The following is a 25,009-nucleotide window of genomic DNA, read 5'->3' as shown; positions in this document are numbered from 1 at the left end:
GATCTGACATTCTCAGGAAGGAGGTGCATTTAAGTTACTAGAAAACTCTATCTTAAAAGCTTATTCATGGGAAGTTCTCTAGCCTTCTTCAACAGATCACTGAGAAGCCTGGAAAAACAAGTCCCGGAAACTAATTATTATGTGTCAATTATATAAACAAGAAGACACTGTTGGGTACAAACCAATGATTCGTCGCTTTTGAAAAATGTGTCAGACATCATGCATTACCAGCAGTTTAATGACATAAGGAAACCACAGTAATAGCTAAAACCTTTAAAGCTAAACCAAAGATTTACAAATTGCTTCTTCATCCAGTCTTATCCCAACCTAAAAACTAAGTTCTCTAAAAATTTCAGTATTTGTTTCTGAAGAAAAGGAAACATGGTCATTTATCTAATCCTCATTGAAAACCTTACTAATGATAACAAGGATTTAGATCTCAAGCACTTCTTACCAAAATTCTCAACATGACCTTATAGCAAATCACTTTCCCCTGCACTGGACATATTCAGGTTGCTTATACAAAATTTTACTATTGTGTTTGAAAATTCATGACCCGTGATAAATGTGTTTGTGCAACATTAGCTGATTCATAAATGAAAATGTACTTTTAAATTCCATAGTATTTTAAAATTTGGAGTTGTTCTAGCAATTGAACAAAATTGATTAAATCTATTATTTGTTAGATCAGTTAAATTACATGAGTTCATTCATCTGCTCATAAATCCATCCATTTTTCCACCTGGCTGTCCCTTAGTCAATTCGAATAAATATTTATGGGGCACTTTGGGTAAGGCAGGTGCTAAGAATTAAATGCAAAACAAGATAGAGTCCCCTGTCCTTGTTAAACTTACGTTTTTGGTACAAGCACAAGCAATAATCAAGAAAAAATAAAATAAGTACTGATTGTGATTAATGCTATGAAGAAACTCAACAGAGTATTGTACATAACATTTGATTGATCTAGTTTTCTAAGTTGTCTGAAAACAAACATTTGTGAAAGTCTCTTTGTAGAGTTCTTATGATGGTTAGGAGGTCAACTGTGTCATTATTGCTTATCAGCTTATCCCAAAGACCTAATTTATTACCAGGTTGCAAATAGTGTTTAGTAAGTAATTCTTATTAAGGGTTGTTATGTACTCTAAAACATTTACTGTAATCCATTCACTGGTTCTGGTTTAGAAACTTACTTGTCTATGATGACATAGTATAGAAATTGAGAGTGAATATTTAGAAATTCATTTCTGTATGTTTTACAGTATTGATATGTAGTGAATTAGAAATTTAAAAAGAAGACAAAACTGTCTTTTGCTGCAGATTGAAAAGCATTCTAGTAAAAGACCATTGCTCAGTTATACTATAGAAAGACCAAAAAAATAATAATAATAAGATAAAAGAAATGATGTAAGGGGAAGGAAACAAACATTTATTCAGTGCTCCTAATGTCAGTTTATTCAGTGGTCAGTTAATGACCACAAGTGTGTTCTACCTCGCTCAACGCACCTTCCTCAAGTTCTGGCATCTGAGCTGACATCAGAACAGAGTTGGGGCTCTCTGTGAGCCAACCTCTAGCACATGATCTCCTCATGCAGTGCATGGTGCTCTCACGTCCATGCTATGTTCTTATGGTCTTTAGGCAACACGAATAATTTTCTTTGTTTTCCTTGATATACTTTTTGCTTCCTGAAATTCCCTTCTCATCAATCTGATTGAATGTCAGAATGTGATTTGACAACTGTCCAAAGTGCTCATTCACTGAGGAGTGGCAAGGCCTCTGCCCAACCTGCCATCTCTGTGAATATACTACTGCCTGAACGTATTGTTTATTGCCAGGCTTGAACTTGACCTAATTAATTTATTAGGGTCAATATCTAAATATTAGATCTATTTCAGATTAAGTAATTTTTAAGTTGTGTCCACTTTTTGTACTAGATCACATTGCAGATATCTGCTTCCAGCTTAAGCCTATGTTTAGAGATGATGTGCATGAAGACACTCTTTGCTTTTCCTTCATGCAAAATGGGCATTTTCAATCTTTTTATCATTAGTAAAGGTCAGTGATAAAGGAAGCCTGCATCAGGGGTTCAATTCCTTATGGCCAGTTTCTTTATTCTGTTCCAAGGTTGTTATTCTCCATATATCAACATTGGTCAGGATCGAGAGTGTGCCAAAAAGGTTTGAATGAAAACGTGAAAATCTTCCACTGGTGACAGAAGAAAATATTCCAGTAGTTTTTAATGAAGTACAATACTGAATTACGTTTGTTGCATAAATCCCATCACTTTTACCTTATAGGTGGGCCTCTTGGGAAGAACTGGATCAGGGAAGAGTACTTTGTTATCAGCTTTTTTGAGACTACTGAACACTGAAGGAGAAATCCAGATTGATGGTGTGTCTTGGGATTCAATAACTTTGCAACAGTGGAGGAAAGCCTTTGGAGTGATACCACAGGTGAGCAAAAGGACTTAGTCAGAAAAAAAGCAACTAAATTACATTTTTAGCCATTATTTGACACTTGTGCTCCAAAAATTCACATAACTCTGCAAAATGTATTTGTTACGCATTGCTGTCTTTTTTCTCCAGTGCAGTTTTATCATAGGCAGAAAAAAATGTCCCTAAAATTTTGGAATTCTCAAATTCTGCTTATTGAAATGTTCATGGCTTTGATGGTGTTTTTCAGAAGACCCAATCTACAGTGGGAGCCTTGGGCTTTTGTTTTTAACAGCTCTTTTTGTTCCTGCTTCAGTGGTCTGACCTCCAATTTAGCAACCACCAGGTTTAGAAATGCTTTGCAAGACATCAAAGATGCTCCTGAAATAACAAACACTTGGAATCACAAGGTGGTTGAATTGAAAACAGAAAGTGTAATGATTATTTTTTGTTCTTTGGATGGGATTAACCATGTCAGATTAGTCTGTAGCTTTTTTTTTTTTTTTTAAATGTCACTTTTCAGTTTGTTTCACAAAGGATCTCTAGCCTCACTGGCTTAGTATCATTCTACTAATTAGAATGTGTTACTGTGTAAGAGCACTTTTTGTACGTGAGAGAAATAGCAACAATTCCAGTTTAAAATGATCTAAATGGAAACCAAGAAATGTCTTCACTGGGACCAAATCTTGAAGGAATCTACTGTATTTTTGCTGGTATTTTCTCTAGTCTTTCCGAATATATTCACTCTCAATGATTATTTTTCTCCCTTTATACTAATGGGCGCTGAATCCATTCCACTACCATAGTTCTTTTTAACAGTACTCTGCTTTTTACACAAAATTAAAATGCCAGGAGCATCTACTGACTATAAATCTCGACTGAGAAAAAAGCTCGTATTTCCTAATAGATTACCTTTTTGGAACATTTGCTCCTTTCAACTAATGAGGCACTAAATATTGCAGCTGCTCAACTGGTGCTTTTAATTTATTTGTCTACTCTTTGTCATGTTGCCAGAAGCTTTATCCTGGTTGGAGTTTTGAAAACAGTATTGTTTCCTCAGGAAAAAAAGGGATTGTCAGATGATTGAAAGATAAAGAAAGACTAGAAATACAAGTACCCGAGGTGATAGCATTAGGCAAAATAAAAATGTTGAAAAGTGAAATAGAACTGGTTGACAGAGAAGTGTTGTTATTCAGTTCAACCTAAGTCTTCTGGTCCCATTTTTAATGAAAAATAGTAAATTTTTTGTTTTTTGTTGTTCTTGTTCACACAAAGCTGCCCATTAGAATAAGCCAAGGTCTAAAAATTAATTTCAGTTTCACTGAGAATCCTTTAGTTTATTGACTATGTAGTAGAGAGGTTGTGTTTTATTGCATGCTCCTACATAGGCAAGACATGGAAGAAAACAGAGTAGGCCAGAGATATGAAAATTCTTTATCTTGCTTTTCTGCCAAAGTGAGTCTTCCAAGGTTGTCTTTTTTGTTTGTTTTGTTTTTTTTCTTCTTCTCATTTTCATGCTTCTGTGGTTTCTAGCATTATATAAACCAAACAAAAAAATGTGTCCAGAGATTCCTTCAGAAGTGCTGGGCGATCCTGATATAGATGCTTCTCGTATATGTGTTTATGACGCTGGTTTCTAGGGCTGTCTCTCAGTATCACAAAGATGTCTGTAAACAGCATATGCTATTTCTTTTCTGTGACAACTTTTGAACATTATGTGAATGCCCAAGAAAGGGTGAAAGAGGGCACACTCCTCATATATTTTTGCTGTCTAAACTGACAGATGCTTTTATTTCCCTAACTTTTCTTTGAAAGTTCAAATTAAGTAATGTTGTCCTTTCCTAAAGTTTAAACTTTAAAAAGAAAAAAAAAAAGAAGGAATAAGGAATTAAAAATTCAGAAAGAATTATGTTTGTTTGCTTTTCTATTTTTTTCTTCTTTCCAACTCCCAGACCTTGGAAGGGCATAGTTATGAAGATCTCTGACACTGAGACATTGGAGATCTCTGTATCAATGGGACATTTGTTTTCAGACATGTGAAACAGGAACTTTGAACAAGAAATTTCCCCTCACTTTCTCATAGTGATCCTGAGACATCAGCTGTGGAATCACATGTCAGTTTGGGCAGATCCTTGCACGTGTTTTTATTTTATTTTATTAATGCTCTTTCCTTCTTTATTTATTTTAAGAATATTTATTTTACTAATGTAAAGAGCATTTATTTTATTAATGTTCTTCCCTCCCTTATTTTGTTAATGTTCTTCTCTTCCTTCCCTTGGAAGACTATTGTGTAAATTTCAAGGTGGAGCCTCCTTTAATTTGCTGTTACCTGTGAGCTGTGAAGTCATGATGAAGAGACAATGGGGCTTATCACCAGAGCCCCATTGGCTTAGGCACTTTGAACAACAAGATCTAAAATGATTTATTAGCCTTGAAATGTGTTAAAGACTTAATTCATAAAAAAAAAAAAACAGGAAAAAAAATTTTTAAATGTGTTTCTAAAGCTTCAGTTGCAAGTTTGAAAGGTGACACACTATTCTGAGGAAATGAGTAGGCCTATTCTTGCAATGAGCCTTTATGATCTGAAGAGAATCTATGTCCATACATGACTCCCACCACAAAGTTGGGGCATCTTTTGCTCTGGAAGATATCAAATGGGACCAAAACATGTATCTGAATGATGATTCAGCAGTAGAGCACATCTCACTCATTTTATAATAATTAACAACTTAATAATTAATTATTAAACTCCTCTATGCATCACATTATAAGTATGATAGCTTCTGTGATTACATAAATGGTATAGATAGCACTTTCCCTGGATCTGTCACAGTGAGGTCCCAATCCAACCTACGAGCTTCAAATGAAAAGTTCAAAATTACACTCATTGTCATAAGTCAGAGATCAAAGGAAGAAAGGATTTAGCCAAAATGATAAATTAAATATAGGTGATTAAATATAGTCATGGGTCAAGGCGTGGGCTAGGTAGGGAGTGTGATGTGGGTAGCTATGAAGGGCTAGCTCCCAAGCCCTGTTGTTGCTGCTCCCCCACATCAGTGATCCTTCCCTTTTCTCTACTCTCCCTGCAGTGCCTTTCTCATCTCTTCCCTTGCATCCCTCCGTTATATGATTCACAAAGTAGACTTTTCAAAGCAACATGTAAATTTTGCAAATTTGGGTTTTTTTTTTTTTTTACTAATTCCAACATTCCACTCCCACATTCCAGTCCCACATGGGATTTAGAACCTTGTTTATAAACCCAGCACTTCTAATATATCTTATATTAGAGTAATCCATGTATTTGTTTAATTTCCACTTAGCATTGTAAATACTTTGCAGGTATCCTAGTTAAGAAAGCAAAGTTTGAACACAAAATCATCAATGATTAAAGCAGACCAGATAAAAGAATATAATAGAAATGCTAGATAAAACATAGATTTTTTTTCTTATTAATTTTTCTCTCTCTTATAGAGTGCATAATACAGTAGCTTGCTTGGTAAGAGTTCAATATACATTGTTTTGTGCTGAATCACTAAATGCTTGATCTCTTTAACAAGAGATTGTGGTTTTATCAGTATCTGAATTTTAGTCTGTGTAATCTTAGGCAAGTTATTTAATTCTTCTGTGCCTCAGTTTTTCTTGTCTGTAAAATGAGTATAATTGTAGTAATGAATGCATTATATTTTTGTGAGGATTAAATGAGTTAATACTTAGTATTCCTCCCTGGCACACAATAAGTACAATATGCTGTGTTGTGGTGGTTATTATTATTTATAGTTCCTTAAGCAGAAGAAATCATGTCTCCATCTTTGTATTTTATTGGAAGTATATACCATAGAAATGAACAAAAGAATATAGATAGTTTCACAAGGAAAGTAATAATTAAGGTGGTTCATAAAGGTTCATAAAGCTTGTAGATTTTAGAAATGTTAGGGGCATAAGGATGTGAAGAGGATGTTCCAGGATGCCAGGCAGGAGGACAGATTATGGACAAGTACTAAGATGTGAACTAGAAAGGGTTGAGGGGCAAAAGGTCAGAGGAGGCCACATGTTAGGGAGTATTAGGAGAAATAAGTTAATAGTTGACAAGTACCAAGATGGCTTCAGGAAGAGGCTGGTGAAAGGGTAGTGGAGGACCCTGCTGCTGCTGGTGGCATGGGGTAGGTGGCAGGAGAAGCAGGGACATGAGCTAGGAAACTCTCCAGCTATGTGATGAGTCTGGACTAAAAGAAGGACAGTAGGGGTGGAGTACTGAATTCAAGGGAGGAGAGAAAAACAATTGGTATGCAAGTAGGTACAATTCAATTTTATTATTTCTGAGCCTAAAAATGTGAAATTTTTGATTATTTGGTCAGACCAGGAAAGTATTTTCTTTTATGCTATCTCTGAAAAAGTATATACTAAAAAGTTGTAGTATAAAAAGTTTGTAAAGCATGAAGTAATTTTAGAGGAAACAATAATTTGGTTACCTACAATCATTTGCATGTAAATATATGTATGTTAATATTATAAAATTATTCTGTATTTGTTATAAACCTTAGATAGTTTTGACTGAAGAATGTTTTATTCATCTACTTATAGCTACTTTGTTCTAGCTAATAGATATTTTTTAAAACAAAGCCCCACTTTTTAGGAGACATATTCTTGCACTGTCACCTAAGCTTGAGTGTGTTTCCTTGAATTCCTGGGCTCCAGTGATCCTCCCATCTCAGTCTCTTGTGTAGGTAGATTACAGGCCCACACTACTATGCCCAGCAGTGTTAGTCCATCCTTTCATTGCTATAAAAAATGCTGGAAACTGGGTAATTTATAAAGAAAATAAATGTAATTGGCTCACAGTTCTTCAGGCTATACAGGAAGCTTAGCAGCATCTACTTCTGAGGAGACCTCAGGAAGTTTTAAATCAGGGCAGAAGGCAAATGGGGAGCATTCATGTTACATGATGAAGCAGGAGCAAGAGGGAGTAAGGGAGGAGGAGCCACACACTTTGGAATGAGCAGATCTCATGAGAACTCAATCAGTGTCATGAGGATAACACCAAGAGGATGGTGCTAAACCATTCGTGAGAAATCCAGCCCCGTGATCCAGTCACCTTCCACCAGGCCCCAGCTCCAACACTGGGGATTACAATTTAACATGAGATTTGGGCAGAGACACAGGTCCAAACCATACCACCAGCTAATTAAAAAAAAAAATCCTCTAACATAAACTTAGGATCTTAATTTGTTCACACTGAGCAGTTTTTATTATACAGATTCAATTTATAAAAAAAAATTGCAGACATTATCAAAAAGGGAGATCCAAACCACTGGGATACTTATAAGCATTTTGGCCACATTTTGACAGAACTATACATGGAGTGTTTGTGTGTGTGTATATATATAAAATACATTCTATTTACCCACCTACTATATATAACTACTATATATAACTATGCTTATATAGTTATATATGTACCTACCTACATATATACCTACTATATATAACTATGTAACTATATACATATATAACATACATATATGTGTATATATAACATAGATATATAACATACATATATGTATATATAACATATAAAACACTATATACACAATACATATACTATATAGTATGTTATATATAACATGTTACATCTGTAACATAAAATATATGTTATATCTGTAACATACTATATATATTATATATATTATATATAGTGTGTTACATATGTTATATATACATATATGTATGTTACATATACACATATATGTATGTTATATATGTAACAATATATAGTACACACATACTATATGTAGTATATATAATATACTATATACTATATATACAATATATAGTATATAGTATATTACATAGTATGTAGTATATATAAACAATTTAATTATGTAGTATAGATAAACATATATTGTATATATGTTTATATAGTATATATGTTTATATATACTGTTTAAATATATATATAATATGTAGTATATTTTTTGCTACACCATCAGTCCAAGTGTACCACATTGGCCAAACCACTTAACTTCTCAGGGCCTTGAATGTTTCATTTGCAAACCAGAGAAAAGGACTTAAGTGACCTCCAAGGACCTTTCAAATTTAGAGATGAGTTTGTGGATATATGTTTATATATACTATATGTTATGTAGTATATATAAACAATATATATTGTGTATATATAGTATATAATATACAATATGTATATGTATTGTATATATATGTTTATATATAGTATATATAAACATATATAGTCTATATAAGCATATATTGTATATATGTTTATATATACTGTGTAAACAAACAATATGTATTTTATATATATTGTGTCTGTATTGTATATAATATACAATATGTATTGTATATATTATGTATTATGTATATATAGTATACTATATATACAATAACTGGTGCAGTAGGAAAATAAGACATTAGATACTGAATTGAGTCATTGTCATTTCTGTTCAATTGAATACTTTATTGTAACAATGAGGGTTACTTTCTGTGGACATCTTACTCTTCCACACACATCCCCTTTTTTTGGAATAAAATTTGGAAAATGGAAAAAATATAGTATACTATATTGCATATATAGTATAATATATACAATACATATACAATAATATATATAATATACACACCATATTGTATATATTATACACAATATACATATTATATATTATATATATATTTCCCTTCTGAGCCAAAACCAAAACAGCACTGTGTTCTTAAAGAAACACAGTGACACTTTCCACTTAAGTAATTCATATTCCAGTCACCACACAAGCCAAACTGCTTTATTGTTTTTTGTTTGACATCCAGTGCTAAGGCATAATGCCAGTTGCAGTGAAATATAAGTGCACAACTCTGAGAATTCCATATAGGCTCACCTGTTGCCACCAAGTTGAGTTGAGGAGTCAAAAACTGTAGAAAAGAGGTTTGTCACAGAGTGAGTAATGGTGCTCCTACTCTTCCAAGTCTCAAGAAGTGCTCTTTATGACATATATGACATTAAATAAATATCAGATATTTGCACATCCTAACTTTCCTATTGGAGAAGTTTCTTTAAAGAGAGATAAAGGGCCATTGTGTGATTGACAGTTTCAGGTATATTTTTTGCTGCACCATCAGTCCAAGTGTACCACATTAGCCAAACCACTTAACTTCTCAGGGCCTTGAATGTTTCATTTGTAAACCAGAGAAAAGGACTTAAGTGACCTCCAAGGACCTTTCAAATTCAGAGATGAGTTTGTGGAAAGTTCAAACAGTTTAGAAAACAGAACTAAGACACCCACTGGCACCCTTGGAAACAATACAGTGCCAGATACTATTTGTAACGCAGGAATGAAATGCCTAATTGTATGAAATTGAATTCTTACTGAACCAGTTCGTGCAGTTAAATTTTTTTTTAATTAGAGCACTTACTTCAGTACCTAATGCTAGACAGTAAACCATAGACAAAAGACCTACGGAATTTCTGAATGGTATCAAATTCATCACACTTAAAACTTTGGGATATGTAGTTTCAACCAACAGTTTTCTTTCTTCATAATGTTGAATATGTATCTATTTTAGCTAAATTAATATATTAATATATATCAACATATGTTTGAGAGATATTTTATATAAACTATTGGACTATGGTATTATGAGTAAAAGTTAGGCATACCGTTTCCTAAGCAATTATAAAGAACAATCAAAATTTTAATGGGTTGTTAGTATTATTTCTTTAAAGTCTGTGATACCAATAAACATTAGGACACATTTGAATAGAATTATACATGGTGTGTGTATTTTATATATATATATATACATATATATATGTATATATATAGCTACACACATCTAGATAAATATATACATGTATATCTATACATATATCTATACACATATATCTGTGTATATATACATACATATTATCTATGTGTATATATAATATGTGTGTATATATATATATATTTTTTTCTGAGCCAAAACAAAACAGTAGATTGTAATAGCTATTCTTTCCAAAGAAAGAAAAATAACATGTGCTGAACTCTGAGTTTGATGTTTTTGTATTTTACTTCCTATTTTCCCATTGGTCCATTTATTCATTCAGGCAGCATTTATTGAGCATATATTATGAACATAGCTTGTGCTAAGGGCAGGGTACACAGCAGTTATGGTTTAGTAGGAGAGATGGATGTTAAAAACAAATGCTCACGGATGCACATATAATCAATACTCACTGTAAGCTATGAAAGCAGAGTATGAGTGTTATGAGACCATATGTTGGGAGACCTTATTTGGTATTGAGGATCAGGAAAGATACTCCTGAGGAAGTGATATTTAACTTGAAACCTAAAGGCAGTTGACCATGGGAAGAAGGTAGGGGATGAGATTCCTAGGCAAGGGGAATCTAGTGTGTGAAGAAGCTGAAGACATGAAAGAAAGCTGGTGTGGTGGCAGTAAGAAAGGGAAGAGAATGGAGAAGGGCACTAAGTGAGCCAGAGAAGTAGAAGGGGCCAAATCACGTAGGGTCATGTAGGCCATCTTAAAGGCCTGAGTGTAGTGGAAAGCCTTTGAAGGGTTGTTAAAAGGTCAGTGAAATGATCTAATTTCTATTGCAGTGAATTGTACTGATTGCTGAATGAGAATGGATGGGAAGAGATACAAGAGTGGAAGGGAAGAAATCAGTTACGAGGCTGTTGCCCTGCTCCAGAGAGGACTGATGATTAATTTTATTTGGGAAGTTCAGGGAGAAAGATAAGTCATGAATGACTCCCAAGTTTCTGGATTGAGGAAATGAAGGTACCATACACTGAGATGGGAAAGCCTAGGGGTAGAGTAGCTTTGAGAAGAAAGGTAGCATTTCCCCATTTCATAAAACATGGAGGATCAGAGGCTGGTTCCTGTGTGTAGACATACCTTCCAGGCCAGAACTGCATTACTACAGCATCTTTGCAACTGTATTACTCTTGTATCTTTATGAAAGGCATTACTAAGGCATTGCCTTTCATAACTCTGTGTGTGTGTGGATGCCATAAAATCTTTGGCTTTCCCCTACCATCCTCGTGCAGTCCTCCATGATAATGCCATTATTCCATTTCGATTTGTGTGCTTTCATTGGATGTATAAGTCTCCTTGAAAGTTATAAAGAAGCTATAGCTCAAATGAAACCCTTCAACTCAGGGCCTGTGTAGGAAGAGGAAGCTAACCTCTCCAGGAACTGAGCCTGTGGCCAGAGAGATGGATAACAGTTTAAATAAAGAATATGCTGCTGAGCGCTGATGGGCAATTTATGCACCCATCAGCCTGCTGCTGCCCAACCTTTAATCTTTCCTGAGCTTTAAACAGGAAGGAAAAATGGTCCACAAAGGACTCAAGACATTTTGCTGCGGTAACAAGCACAAGTTTAGAGACAAACACTCCTGTGTTTAAATTCCAGCTCCTACTATCTCCTAGCTAAGTGACCTTGGACAAGTCACTTAACTTCTCCAAGCTTCTGTTTCCTCATGTACATAATAGAATTTACCTCATGAGGTTGACATGAAGATTGAAAGAGATAACCTATGGAATGAACCTGTCCTAGGACATGGTTTGTTGTAAGTCTGCTGTAAATGGGAGCTAAGTGTCCCATCCTTTTGATGGAGGTAACTTCTGTAGCAGGAAACAATACATTGTTAGATACTTGGTTAACTCTTACAATTATCATTTCCTGTTCTTCTCAATAATGCTAGAAACTTTTTATTTAAAGAACCACAATATAAAAAGAAAAATACTTTAAAAAACAGCAAATGGCAAAATTCTATTGGCAAGGCTTTTTAGCTTTATATACTAAATAAATCCAATTGCTTAAATAGTGAATTGACTTAAATTCTAAGTGCTGCTTCTTGTTTAATTCTCTTTCATTGGTCAGAATTCTCCAGTAATGCCTTTTGTCTACTCTCTTCAGTTTATTCAGACATTACTTTTATTTACATAGAAGTTTGGAGGAGATACATACATGTATCCATCACATATTTATGATCCTATGAGTCATATGCTCAGATATCTCTTATATTCACTTCTGCAAAGCAATGTAGGTACATTTCAGGATGGTGATTTTGATGTAGATTAAGAAATATCAGCATGGGGGTCCTGGTTGACCTCTCTAGAGAGTTCCTGAGACATTCGACAACAACTTTTTCTTTAAGTCGCAAATTATGCCCTGGGGTATCAAGTTTCTACGTGATCCTCAGTAAACTTTTCTGCCTTGCTGAGGATACTCTCCTTCTGCCTGAGAGATACAGACACCATTAATTTGGGATTGACTTGCTTTGTGTTGTTCCTTCTGGACCAGATGGGCATTGAACATTTTTATTTCTAGGCAATTATAAAAACTATGCTTCAAGAAATTTCATTCTTAGTTCCCCTAAGTGGGTGTTATTAACCAAAGGCAAAAGAAAAAAGAGTAAAAATAAATTCTAAGTGTTAATAGCAAAAATATTTTCTTTAATTCACCCCTATGCACAGAGAACTAAATATTATTATTGTTGTTGCATCAGCATTCCCCAATGAGACCGTGATTTTTCTTTTAAGACATTTTTAAATAACATAGGCAGACCTAAGTAGTTGGTGATCTGGTTAAGTAGACATTTCAGGGTGATAGCTGTGTTGTGCTCCATGTAGGGAATTAGCCTGTCATTTTATTCCTTACCAGAAACATGCATTCAGTTAAACAAATATTTGACTTCTGCTGTTCCACTGATTTCTAACTTGAGGCTCTCTCCTGTGCTTTTCTGGTCAGATAAGTAGAATTGTGCCTTGGTTTACAGATGAAATGAACATGTGTATTTGAATAAGCATAAGTTAAAGAAATTTCAAAATCCCTTAGGAAGCTAGGCTTATCAGAGAAATCCAAGGAAAATACATTAACAAAATAGGAATTTGTTCTAAAAAGTTAATTATAACTCATAAACTTACTGTTTTTTAACTTTAAAATTTTATATTACATTTGCTTATAATAAGGAATATTGCTAGGAATAAAATATTTTAATATTCTACAATTTACAATTATCTCAATTTCTTTAAAGACATTGAGATTAAAAAAATGTTCACAAGGGACTTCAAATATTGCTGTAATATTTTGTTTCTTAAAAACGATACAAAGGAGACATGATAAAATCAAATTTTGAGAGAACTGGATGGTAAGTACATGAGTGTTTCTTATTTTAAAACATGTTTTTTGCTTCACATATAATACAATAAGGGAAAAATAAAAAGATATTTAGATTATTCATACTTTCTTCTTTTTTTATTGCTATAGAAAGTATTTATCTTTACGGGAACATTTAGAAAAAACTTGGATCCCTATGAACAGTGGAGTGATCAAGAAATATGGAAAGTTGCAGATGAGGTAAGGCTGCTAGCTGAAATAATATTGAAAGAGATAACTCATGCCAACACAAATGGTTGATATAGTTGAGATCATTCTCTACAAGTTGTGTGCATGTGTGTGTGTGTACAACTTTAAAATGGAGTACCCTAACATATGTGGAGCAACAGGTACTTTTGACTGGACCTACCCTTAACTGAAATGATTTTCAAACAGGTAACTCATACCAACACAAATGTTTGATATAGCTGAGATCATTCTACACACTTTGTGTGCATGTATTTGTGTACACAACTTTAAAATGTAGTACCCTAACATACCTAGAGCAACAGGTACTTTTGACTGGACCTATTCCTCTCCTCAGTGGTAAGGCTCCAACCCTCAGGCCCCATCTTGATCCATTTAGGCTGCTAAAATAAAATACCAAAAATTGAGCTGCTTATAAGCATCTTTGGAGTCTGGGAAGTCAAAGACCAAGGTGCCAGCAGATTTGCTGTCTGGTAAGAACATACTTCCTTATTCATTGATGGTGCCTTCTTGCTGTGTCCTCACATAATGGAAAGGGCAAGACCTCTCTGGGGTGTCTTTTATAATGGCACTAATCCCATCATAAGGGCTTTGTCCTCATCACCTAATCACCTCCCACATGTCCCACATTCTAATACTATCATTTTGGGGGTTAGAATTTTAACATATAAATTTGGGGGACGGAGGGACACAAACATTTAGACCATAGCATTTCACTCCTGACCTCCAAAGTTCACATCTTCTTGACATGCAAAACACATTCATTACATCCCAATAGCCCCCAAGTCTTAACTTTTTCCAGCATCAACTTACAAGGCTAAAAAGTCCAAGGTCTAATTTGAATATCAGCTAAATCAGCACAAACAGCTAAATCAGATAGAGTGAGACTTAAGGTGTGATTCATCTTTAGGCAGATTGCTCTCCAGCTATGAAACTGTGAAATCAAACCTATTATGTGCTGTCAAGATAAAATGGTGAGACAGGCACAGTCTAGAGAGTCCCATTTCAAAAAAGAGAAATAGAAAAGAAAAAAGAAGTAACAGGTTTCTATAAGTCTAAAACTTTAAGGCTTGAGAATAATTTGCTTTGCTTTGCTCTCCAAGCTTACTGGAGTGGTGTTTCACCTCTAGACACACTGGGGTGGGTGCTCTATTCTCATGGATTTGAGTGTCTCACTCTTTGTGGCAGGTCTGTGCTCCAATCCCATGCCTGTAGCTCCCTGAGTGAGCAATTGCATGCCTGGTGGTTCTATTGGTCTGGGATTGCATGGGTGGCCCCACCTTCATAGCTCCACTGGGCATTTCCCTACTGGGGACTCTATGTGGTGACCTCACACTTGTGGTGGTTCTCTACCTGGGCCCTGTGACTCTCTGGGTTCTTGAAATCTAGGTGGAGGCAGCCATGCCCCTACAGTTTTGCCGAGTGTGGTATGTGAGCACTAGGGTCTGCTAGAGCTCCACCTAGGGTGGTAGAGATAAATGCAGTAGAGTATGGGGAGCTGTTATTGTTTGGCTGTGTCCCCACACAAACCTCATCTTGGATTATAATCCCCATAATTCCCCCCTCAACTTGTTGAGGGAGGGACCTGGTGGGAAATGATTGGATCATGGGTGTGGTTTCCCCATGCTGTTCGTGTGATAGTGAGTTCTCTTGAGATCCGATGGTTTTATAAGGCAGGTTTCCCTGCTCTTGCACTCTCTCTCTTGCCTGTCACCATGTAAGACATACTTCTTTTCCTTCTGCCATGATTGTAAGTTTCCTGAGGCCTTTCCAGCCATGCAGAACTGTGAGTCAATTAAATTTGCTTTATAAATTACTCAGTCTCAGATATTTCTTTATAGCAGTGTGAAAATGGACTAATAGAGGAGCAAAGTATGCAGTCTGAGGTGGTAATGTGAGGTGGCACAGGGCAGCTGTAGCCTCTCGTTTGAAATCTTTCTGCCCTACCCCAGGCTTCTACAATCTGAACCTGTGATGGGTGTGGCAGCTGGGAAGATCTCCAAATGACTTTGGAGTCATTCTTCCATTGTCTTGGACTTTAAATTCTGGCTTCTGTTTAGGTGGCTGACTAACATCCCCATTGTCTTGATGCAAAGCACCTAGTTTCTGTTGAGATGGCTAGTCCATAGTAATCTCCTTATCAAGTTTGGCCACACCCTTTGTATTCTCTCCTGAGCAGGTTTTCTTATTTTTCACAATATGGAGAAGCTGAAAATCATCCAAATTTTGAAGTTCTGCTTCCCTTTTAATCAACAATTCCATTTTAAAGTCATTTCTCATCTTGAATTTTACTATGAGCAGTCAAGAGTAACTGAACTGTTCCTTCAACTTTGCTTGGATTATTTCCTCAAATATTCAATTTCATTACTTTCAAATTCTACCTTGCATAAAACACTAGTACATAAACAGCTCAGCCAAGTTCTTTGATTGACACTTTATAACAAGCATAGCTTTTCCTCTATTGTCCAGTAACATGTTCCTCATTTCCATTTGAAGAGCCATCAGACTGGCCTTTACCATCCATATTTCTGCAAACATTCTGCTCATGACCACTTAGGTATTCTGTAGGAAGATAGTCGCTTTCTCTCTTAAAAAAATAAAAATAAAAAGGCTGGGCACGGTGGCTCAAGCCTATAATCCCAGCACTTTGGGAGGCCAAGGTGGGTGGATCACGAGGTCAAGAGATCGAGACCATCCTGGTCAACATGGTGAAACCCCTTCTCTACTAAAAAAAAAAATACAAAAAATTAGCTGGGCATGGTGGTGCGTGCCTGTAATCCCAGCTACTCAGGAGGCTGAGGCAGGAGAATTGCCTGAACCCAGGAGGCGAAGGTTGCGGTGAGCCGAGATCGCACCATCGCACTCCAGCCTGGGTAACAAGAGTGAAACTCCGTCTCAAAAAAAAAAAAGACGGGGTTTCACCATGTTGGTCAGGCTGGTCTTGAACTCCCGACCTCAGGTGATCCACCTGCCTTGGCCTCCAAAGTGCTTGGATTACAGGTGTGAGCCACCGCGCCCAGCCAGTAGTAGCTTTCTCTGCAGCTCTCCTCTGCAGCCCTCACCAGAATTGCCTTTAACTGTCCATTCACAGCAATGTAGGCTCTTTCTAGCATGTACCTGAAAACTCTTCTAGCCTCTACTCATTACCTGGTTCCAAAGCTGCTTCCACATTGAGTATTTGTTACAGCAGTACCCAGCTCCTAATACCAATATTTTGTCTTAGTCCATTGGGTCTGCTACAACAAAATACCATAGACTGGATGTCTTATAAACAACAGTAAAATTTATTTTTCACAATTCTGGAGGCTGGGAAGTTCAAAATCTGGTGCTAGGAGATTTTGTGTCTGGTGAAGGCCTGCTTCTTCACAGATGGCTATGTTCTCACTGTGTTGTTACATGGCAGAAGAATGGGCAGGCTAGCTCTCTGGGATCTCTTTTATAAGAACACTAATCCAAATCACGGGTTTAGGGTAGAGCCCTTGTGACCTTAGTCACCTCCCAAAGGCCCCATCTCCTAATACCATCATCTTTAAAGTTAGGATATCAACATATGAATTTGGCAGGGGGACTGAAGCATTCAGTTTATACCAAACCCCACAGATAGCACGATGTTGGCCTTCCCTACTCAATTTGCATCAATGAAACATGAGTTAGAAGAGACCCAGGCAACTCCAGTACACTGGGATTAATCCCAGTATAAGGTATCATCTCCCCACACCTTCTCATCTACTTCCTGTCTGAGTTCTGAAGCTCTTCACTACAAGGAGGAGGCTTTGATTTGACTTGATATACTTCCCTGGGAAACACGGGTTTAGCACAGAAGGGTAATGCTCATTCTAGAGCACCTGCAAATGACAATAATTTTCTTTGGAAGTCACCAGGAGTCATCTGCCTTTGGGGTATGTGGCTGTGAGCACATGGCAGGCAAAATGCCACTTGACCTAGATGAGACATATGCCATCCTTTGAAGCCATTAGGACATTATGTAAGAAATATGTTAATTAAAATGGAATAAAAATTTCTAAATAACACCTTATGTTTATCTGACAGGTGGTTCATTATAATTGAGGGCATTATACAGAATAATTTGGTGGGAAGGAGAGCTGGAGTGAAATTCTCAATTTCTTTAACAGAATACGTTAGCTATAAACTTATAATTTTAAGAATATAAGCATTAAAGAAAAAGGGAACATAAATTATTTTGTTTTTATTAAACTTAAGTTCAAAGGTCTGGATTGTAGTGGAATAGAATCAGGGGACTTAAAATGTTAGCCTCAAAGGTCTTCTTAGAGAACAACTGTATTCTACCATTAGCACTTTTGGTGCTTGTAGTTCAATTTCTGTTTATTCCAAATTTTCTTCCGTTTTCTGCCTCCCTTCACAGTGGACCTTGCCAGGAGCTTTGAAATGACTGTGAGTGTTAAACACTTACCCATTGAGTGCCCAACCTTAACATGCCCCTAATAAAATGTACTTAGATTAACCGTTTTCATTATCAAAGTTTCCTTATTACCCAACAAACACAGGGTCTTTAAAGAAAACATTAACTAAACTGCAAGTGACACATTTTAAGATCTTTGATGTGACTTCAGAGAATGCACTATAGGAACACAATGCAATGGGAGAAAAACTTGGGAAGAAAGACATTAGCCTTTATAAAATCTGGCCAAAATCAAAGTAAATATACGGGAAAGCAGGATCATAAAAATAATCTAAAATCTTAGAACCTGTGGTTATGATTTTAAATATTAATATAATGCAAAATATTTACCTGTTTAGAGTTTTATTTAATCAGTTCATATTTAGGTTTATATATTTACTGTTCTCCTTTTTAATAATTTGCTATTCACAAAGTTGATGATGTTAGTCTAATTTTAATGTCGTGAGTGCTTTGAGTAGTAGTGCTGTTTTTGTTGAGTAGTAATGTGCTTCTCTGAGTAGTAGTATAGGTTTTTGATGAGGAAGCCTGTAGGAGTCGGTTTTTGATGAGGAAGCCTGCTAGCAGCATGTGAACAAATAAGCAAGTATCAGCCTACAGAAGCAGAAAAGACATTTGGGTTTAAAAGTTACAAGGCCTAGGCTTTGGTCTAATGTAGTTGATCATGTAATTTATCCAAACAGGACATTTTTGGGTGTGTCAGACTCTAAACTGGACAGGACACTAGGACAAAAGCTGTAAAGCAGGACTGTCCGGGGCTAACCAGGATGTATGTCATATCACTTAGTCCTCTCTGTCACCTTGCTGTGACTTGTGTCTCTAGAGTTAAATGAACAGAGTAATGACAAACAGCCAAATACCTGAATCTTATCCTAACAGCACTTCCTACATAATTCCCCAGTATCCCAAGTGGAAATTAAAAATGTATATAATGACAATTCCAGGCCAAGAAATGCTTTAATTTTAGCTTGGATTTGGCTCCCAATTCCAGTGTAGAATCTTATCCTTGCTGATCTGGACTGTGTCTCATGAAGCCATGAGGACTTGTGCCTCGTTACTAGCTGGAAGGCTTAGAACCAAAGCTAGCCTAGACAGCTCCTTTCTCATTTTCTGGGTCCAGACCTTCACCTTGGCACTCTGCCCTGTCATTTGATGGAGGAATTTAAAGCAAGTCCAAGGGAGGGTAAGAGAGTTTCTAAGACCTAGAACTTAGGTAGTTTAATTTACCCATCCCAAAACAGCTTAGGCCCAGACAGCTTATTTGGTGCCAAACTAAAATTACCAGCAGGGTAAACCAAAGAGAATCTCAAAAGAAACTGAATCCCAAGGGAAAAAAATAGACTTCTGGCATTCTGGCCCAATAAATTGGTAGGTTTGTTATGACATGTAAAATGGGCTTAGCCCAGTGCCTGGCAAATACTGGTATTAAGTTAAAGTAACTAAAATAATGTTTTTCTTACCTACACATCCTTTAAATGACGTTTGACAGAATCCTGGTTCTTACCTCACTTTACTTAGTTTCCCTGGGAAATTTCATGTGTCCTCTTGACTTTAACTAATACCTCTATTTTGATGACCTCCAAATCTGCCTATTCCCAGAGCTCCCCACCTGATATCTCAACATATGAAAAGCACCTTATGTCAATAACTGAGTTTCTTCCCTGCTCCACCAGATACCTGTCCTGTGTTCCTAAATCCAGTGAATGGCATCCCACCCTCCAGTTTCCCAAAGCCGAGACCTGAGACTCATCTTTCGCTCTCAAGTTCCTCCACGGTTACCCACATGTCACATCCTGTCAGTGCTGTCCCTGCAGAGTATCTGGAATTTAATTCACTTTTCTTCATTTCCACCTGACATCACTACTAACACTTGCATGAATTTCTGAAATAGTTTCCTGGCTCATTTTTCTTATTGACCCCCAATAGTTCATTCTGCTCTTTGCAGCTCTGAGGATCTTTCTAAACTCCACATCTGATCATTTGTTTATTCCCTTCATATGGCTCCTTAATGCCTCTGGACCAAGTCCACACTACTTAAGGTGGCTTACCAGGTCCTTCGTGATTTCATCTTTGCTTGCCTCTCTAAGCTCACTCCCCAGCTTTCCCTTACTCCCCATTATTCAGTTTTACTAAATTTCATTGGATCTCTAAAGTACATGTGCTTTCTGTTCTGCAGAGGCTGTTTTGTTCACTCACTGTTCTCTACCTGAGGAAACTCCCTTCGCCCTCCACTGCCTGCTTCTACCATCTTTCGACCTCTCCTTATACATCACTTCTTTCCAAAAATCTGCCTCGATGCTCCCGGTCTCAGGGACCTTTCCTAGGTGTACCCTATAACTCCACCCCTTTCACAGTATTTCTCACTCTGACTAGAGATTTACCTTTTAACTTGTTCATGTTCCCCACTGCAGTGGACACTCCTGGAGGTCAGAGATTATATCCTATTCACTGTGGTATTTCCAGTGCCTAGAGTAGTCTTGCACACATAGATGGTGTTCAGTAAATATTGGTTGAATGAATAAAGGGTTCTTTCATTTTATATGTAACAGATCATGGAAACAGCCTTGTGATCAATAGACAGCAGGTATTACCATCCTCATTTTAGTAATGAGGACACAGAACCTTGAGATGTCGGAAGGTCTTGACTGGGACTGCTGGCAGATGTGGGAGCAGAGCTGCTTCCCTGCCTTGTGGTTCACAGGCAACTTCACCCCAGCGGGCTATCTCAGGGTCGGCCGTAATCTAAGCACAACATCTGCTGATTTTGGAATGAAGGCTTTTTGGGTTATTGTTTGCTTTTTCAATTACTTATAAAATAGTTTCCATCCTTACTCATTGATAGTTAGGTAAGTTATTTTAGAAAAGCTAAGCAGCAGAAATACTGGCTTTTTAAATTGAAAATTTACCCTGAAAGAGCTACAGAGTAGCAAACAGAGTATCAAAAGGAGTTGATTCTGTCTATTTTTGTAACTGCCACTTACGGATTATTCAGTCAAACCACAATTCACTTTTCTGATTTTTTTTCATGTTTCTCTGTCACAAGAGCAAACTCTTGCTCCATAATAACATTCCAGAGTACAGCAATAGCAAAAGTCAACATTTTGAATCCTTTACAAACTCTTAGACTTTTTTTTAGTTTAGCATGTTATAAAACAAAATTTCTTCTTTCTTCACAGCAATTTGCGAAGTACATGCTATTTATTAGCTCATCAGCATAAAGCTGGCAAATTCTTTTTCCTAAAGTTCTTTATATATACAAACTGTTGATGTTTTTATTTATTCATTTTTAATGCTAGGTTGTAATGAAAATAATTTGAAAACTTTGGATTCTAGTAAATTTGAAGTTATCTTAGTTTGGACAGGACTAAGCTGAAGTTTATACATATTTATTTCTAAATTATTGAAGAATGGTTTTCAATGATAGTATTAACAAGATTATTTTGAGGGCTGGACGCAGTGGCTCATGCCTATAATCCTAGCACTTTGGGAGGCCAAGGCAGGTGAATCACCTGAGGTCAGGAGTTCGAGACCAGCCTGCCCCAACATGTAGAAATCCCATCTCCACTAAAATACAAAAATCAGTTGGGTGTGGTGGGAAGCAACCTGTAATCCCAGCTACTCGGGAGACTAGGCAGGAGATAAGACTATAGTGCTTATCTCTTTGAACAGTCATTTTCCACTTATTAATTTTTTCTCTGGGTTTGGACCATAATTTCCTTTAAGGCAGAGCCTAGTGTCATTCATTTTTGAATCTTGGGTCTGTCAGAGTACCTAGAATTTAATAAAGTCTCATTAAGAGCCAGTTGAAGGAATATATGACTAGGCAGTCATTTACATCCAAAAGATCAGTATCTCCTACTGATCTTACCGGCACATATGCTTGTAACAATAACTTTATATCTTTTCCAAAACAATTGCTAATCTATCTTGCATTCCATTATCTTGCAAAAGCCTATTATACCATGTCTGGCAGAAAATAGGTACTTAATAAAGTTCTTAAATGTTTACTGACTTCAAATTTTAAGTTTTATTAACTAGGTTGACTTTTCTCTAATGAATATGATTCTAAAAGTCTTTTTACTATACTTCATAGTGAATAAAACAGTAACATAGAAATATTACAACATATCCCCTATATTGGTCAGTCTTAGTGCCATTTGTCTTACAAATTCTATTCTCTAAATGTTGACAGTTATATATAAATTTATTTATTTCTGCTAAAGAATTTCATCTGGGGAAAAACACACTTTTCTCAGCTTTTTGCCATGAGTGCAAAGTTTAACACAGTCTAATAGCTTTCCTAGTATGGCCTTAGGAAATTAATGTATGACCGGTATGAATCTAGAGGGAGAGTACTGCATTCTGACCCAAATCTCAACCTTGTTAGTATGGGCATGAGTAACTTCACAGTATTGCAGTACTTTCTGCTAACTTACTTCCCAAGGCAACTTGTGAAAGAAAATTTTTACAAAGCTGGTGTCACACTAGGGTAGTGTTTCAGTAACCAAACCCATGTCCTTGGGGTTTCCCAGGCTCCAATAATACTAATAGTTACTGTACATTAGGTACTTAGCATGTGCCGTAATCTGTGGCAGCTGCTTTCCACAACTTATCTCTGGTAATCCTTCGAACAACCCTTCAACATCAATATTATTATTTTCTCCATTTTTTATGTATGAGATAAATGAGATTTGAAATAATGCGCCTGATATCGTCAGCAAATGAGCTGAGGAGGGCAGATTCAAAGCTGATTCTGTTTGACTCTAGAGCTCCAGTCTTTTATTCTACCAGGAAGAGAACTACCATAGGATTTAAAACAGAATTGATATGGTCAAACCTATATCTTAGGAAGATCCCTGGGGTGTTTGTATGGTGGACTTGCAATTTGACTAATTGAGATTTGTAGGATGATGCTTAAGAAACGATGATGACCCAGATGGGAGTAACTGTAATAGAGTTGGTAGGAGGAGGATGATTTAAAAAGTAATTGGAAGAAGTCTAGGGATGGAGATAAAGATTTGAAAATTATTAGCTTATATGTGGTCATTTGTACCCTGAATACCCTGAAAATGGCCAGGATCTCAGAGGAGAGTTGGAAACGGTGAAGACTAATATGCAAAGGGGCAGAAAGAGGGAGAGTTTTCCACATGTGACAATGGGAAGAAGAAATGGTCATGAGTGTGTGATTTTTTTTTCTTACTTCGTAGTTTTATCTATTTGTTACAGTTTTCATGAATTCAAGACATGAATGGCAATTTTCCATATGTAATTTTAAAAAACGCACAGTGGATTATTTTATGCTATCTTTTGTCCTCAGTCATGACAGAGTAGAAGATGGGAGGTGACATCAAGGATGATGACATAACTCCATCCTTTATGCTACGTTCTATCATCTGTCTAGGTAGATGTCATGGTAGAAGGCATACCTGCAATCTATACATATTATCTTTTCCAGCATGATTCAGTTGTGTTGCAATAATTTGTGTATACCTTTGTAAACCCTGAGCCTCACAAGAGCCATGTACCATGCATTGTTTCCTCACTACCTTTTGGGATCCCTGGCACATAATAGTCACTCAATGAAAGTTTCCTGATGAATGAAGTACAAAGAGAAAACAAGTCGTAGACTGATTCTTTAGAGGTGTCAAGATTATAAATAGACTTTTGCTCAATCAAATTCAAATAGTGGCAGGTAGTGGGGGTAGAGGGATTGGTATGAGAAAGGTAAGCTTTCAGAACTCCTGTGTTTATTTTTAGAATGTCAACCGCTTGAGTGTTTTTAACTCTGTGGTATCTGAACTACTCTCTTTAACTGCAGGTTGGGCTCAGATCTGTGATAGAACAGTTTCCTGGGAAGCTTGACTTTGTCCTTGTGGATGGGGGCTGTGTCCTAAGCCATGGCCACAAGCAGTTGATGTGCTTGGCTAGATCTGTTCTCAGTAAGGCGAAGATCTTGCTGCTTGATGAACCCAGTGCTCATTTGGATCCAGTGTGAGTTTCAGAAGTTCTGTTACTTAATAACAGAGTGGGAACAGAATCATTATGCCTGCTTCATAGTGATGCATATTTTTATTAGGTTGTCATGTCTGTGAGTGGAGGCCTCCCCCAAGATATGAAATAATTGCTCAGTGGAAATGAGCATAAATGCATATTTCCTTGTCTAAGAACCTTGTGTTTTCTTCTGAAGATAGTTTTTAGTTTCATACAAACTCTTCCCCTTTGTCAACACATGGTGAAGCTTTCAAATAATGGACATAATCTGATCCTTATGATTGCCTTTATATCCCACTTATACCATAAGCATGTTTATAGCCCCAAATAAAGAACTACTGGCGATTCTACATAGTGAAAAGTATACTCATTTATAAAATTTTCTTTGAAATATTTGTCCTGTTTATTTATGGATACTTAATCATTGAAAAACTGATTGTGGCTAACTCTATATCAACATTATGTGGAAAGTACTTAAAGAAAGAAGTAATTTAAAGAGATAATAGAACAATAGACATATTATCAAAGTAAATACAGATCATTCCTGTTCTGTGACATTATATGTGGTATTTTCTTTCTTTTCTAGAACATACCAAATAATTAGAAGAGCTCTAAAACAAGCATTTGCTGATTGCACAGTAATCCTCTGTGAACACAGGATAGAAGCAATGCTGGAATGCCAGCAATTTTTGGTGAGTCTTTATAACTTAGGATCTTGTTTGTTTCCCTTATAATTCTTGATAACAATCTCACATGTGATAGTTCCTGCAAATTGC

The 25,009-nt window shown here is 36.4% G+C and overlaps 1 protein-coding gene across 4 annotated transcripts in view; it reads left to right on the top strand.

Moving 5' to 3' along the window:
* Positions 1–25,009, top strand: part of CFTR (CF transmembrane conductance regulator) — a 230,318-nt gene that overhangs the window by 152,239 nt on the left and 53,070 nt on the right. For 3 of the 4 annotated variants that reach the window (XR_012512045.1, XM_074379167.1, XM_003921052.4), the window contains exons 23-26: positions 2,296–2,451; positions 13,709–13,798; positions 24,061–24,233; positions 24,820–24,925. Coding sequence is in view for 3 of the 4 variants with exons in the window: in XM_074379167.1 (XP_074235268.1) it covers positions 2,296–2,451; positions 13,709–13,798; positions 24,061–24,233; positions 24,820–24,925 (525 nt within the window). In the remaining variant the exon portion in view is untranslated. Of the gene's footprint in view, positions 1–2,295; positions 2,452–13,708; positions 13,799–24,060; positions 24,234–24,819; positions 24,926–25,009 lie in introns of those variants that run through there. The other variant, XM_074379168.1, reaches the window with a different exon arrangement.

This window comes from Saimiri boliviensis, chromosome 10 (assembly GCF_048565385.1).
Source record: "Saimiri boliviensis isolate mSaiBol1 chromosome 10, mSaiBol1.pri, whole genome shotgun sequence".
NCBI lineage: Eukaryota > Metazoa > Chordata > Mammalia > Primates > Cebidae > Saimiri > Saimiri boliviensis.
Note: the sequence above shows the minus strand (reverse complement) of the source record. Positions and strands in the feature narration are given on the sequence as shown.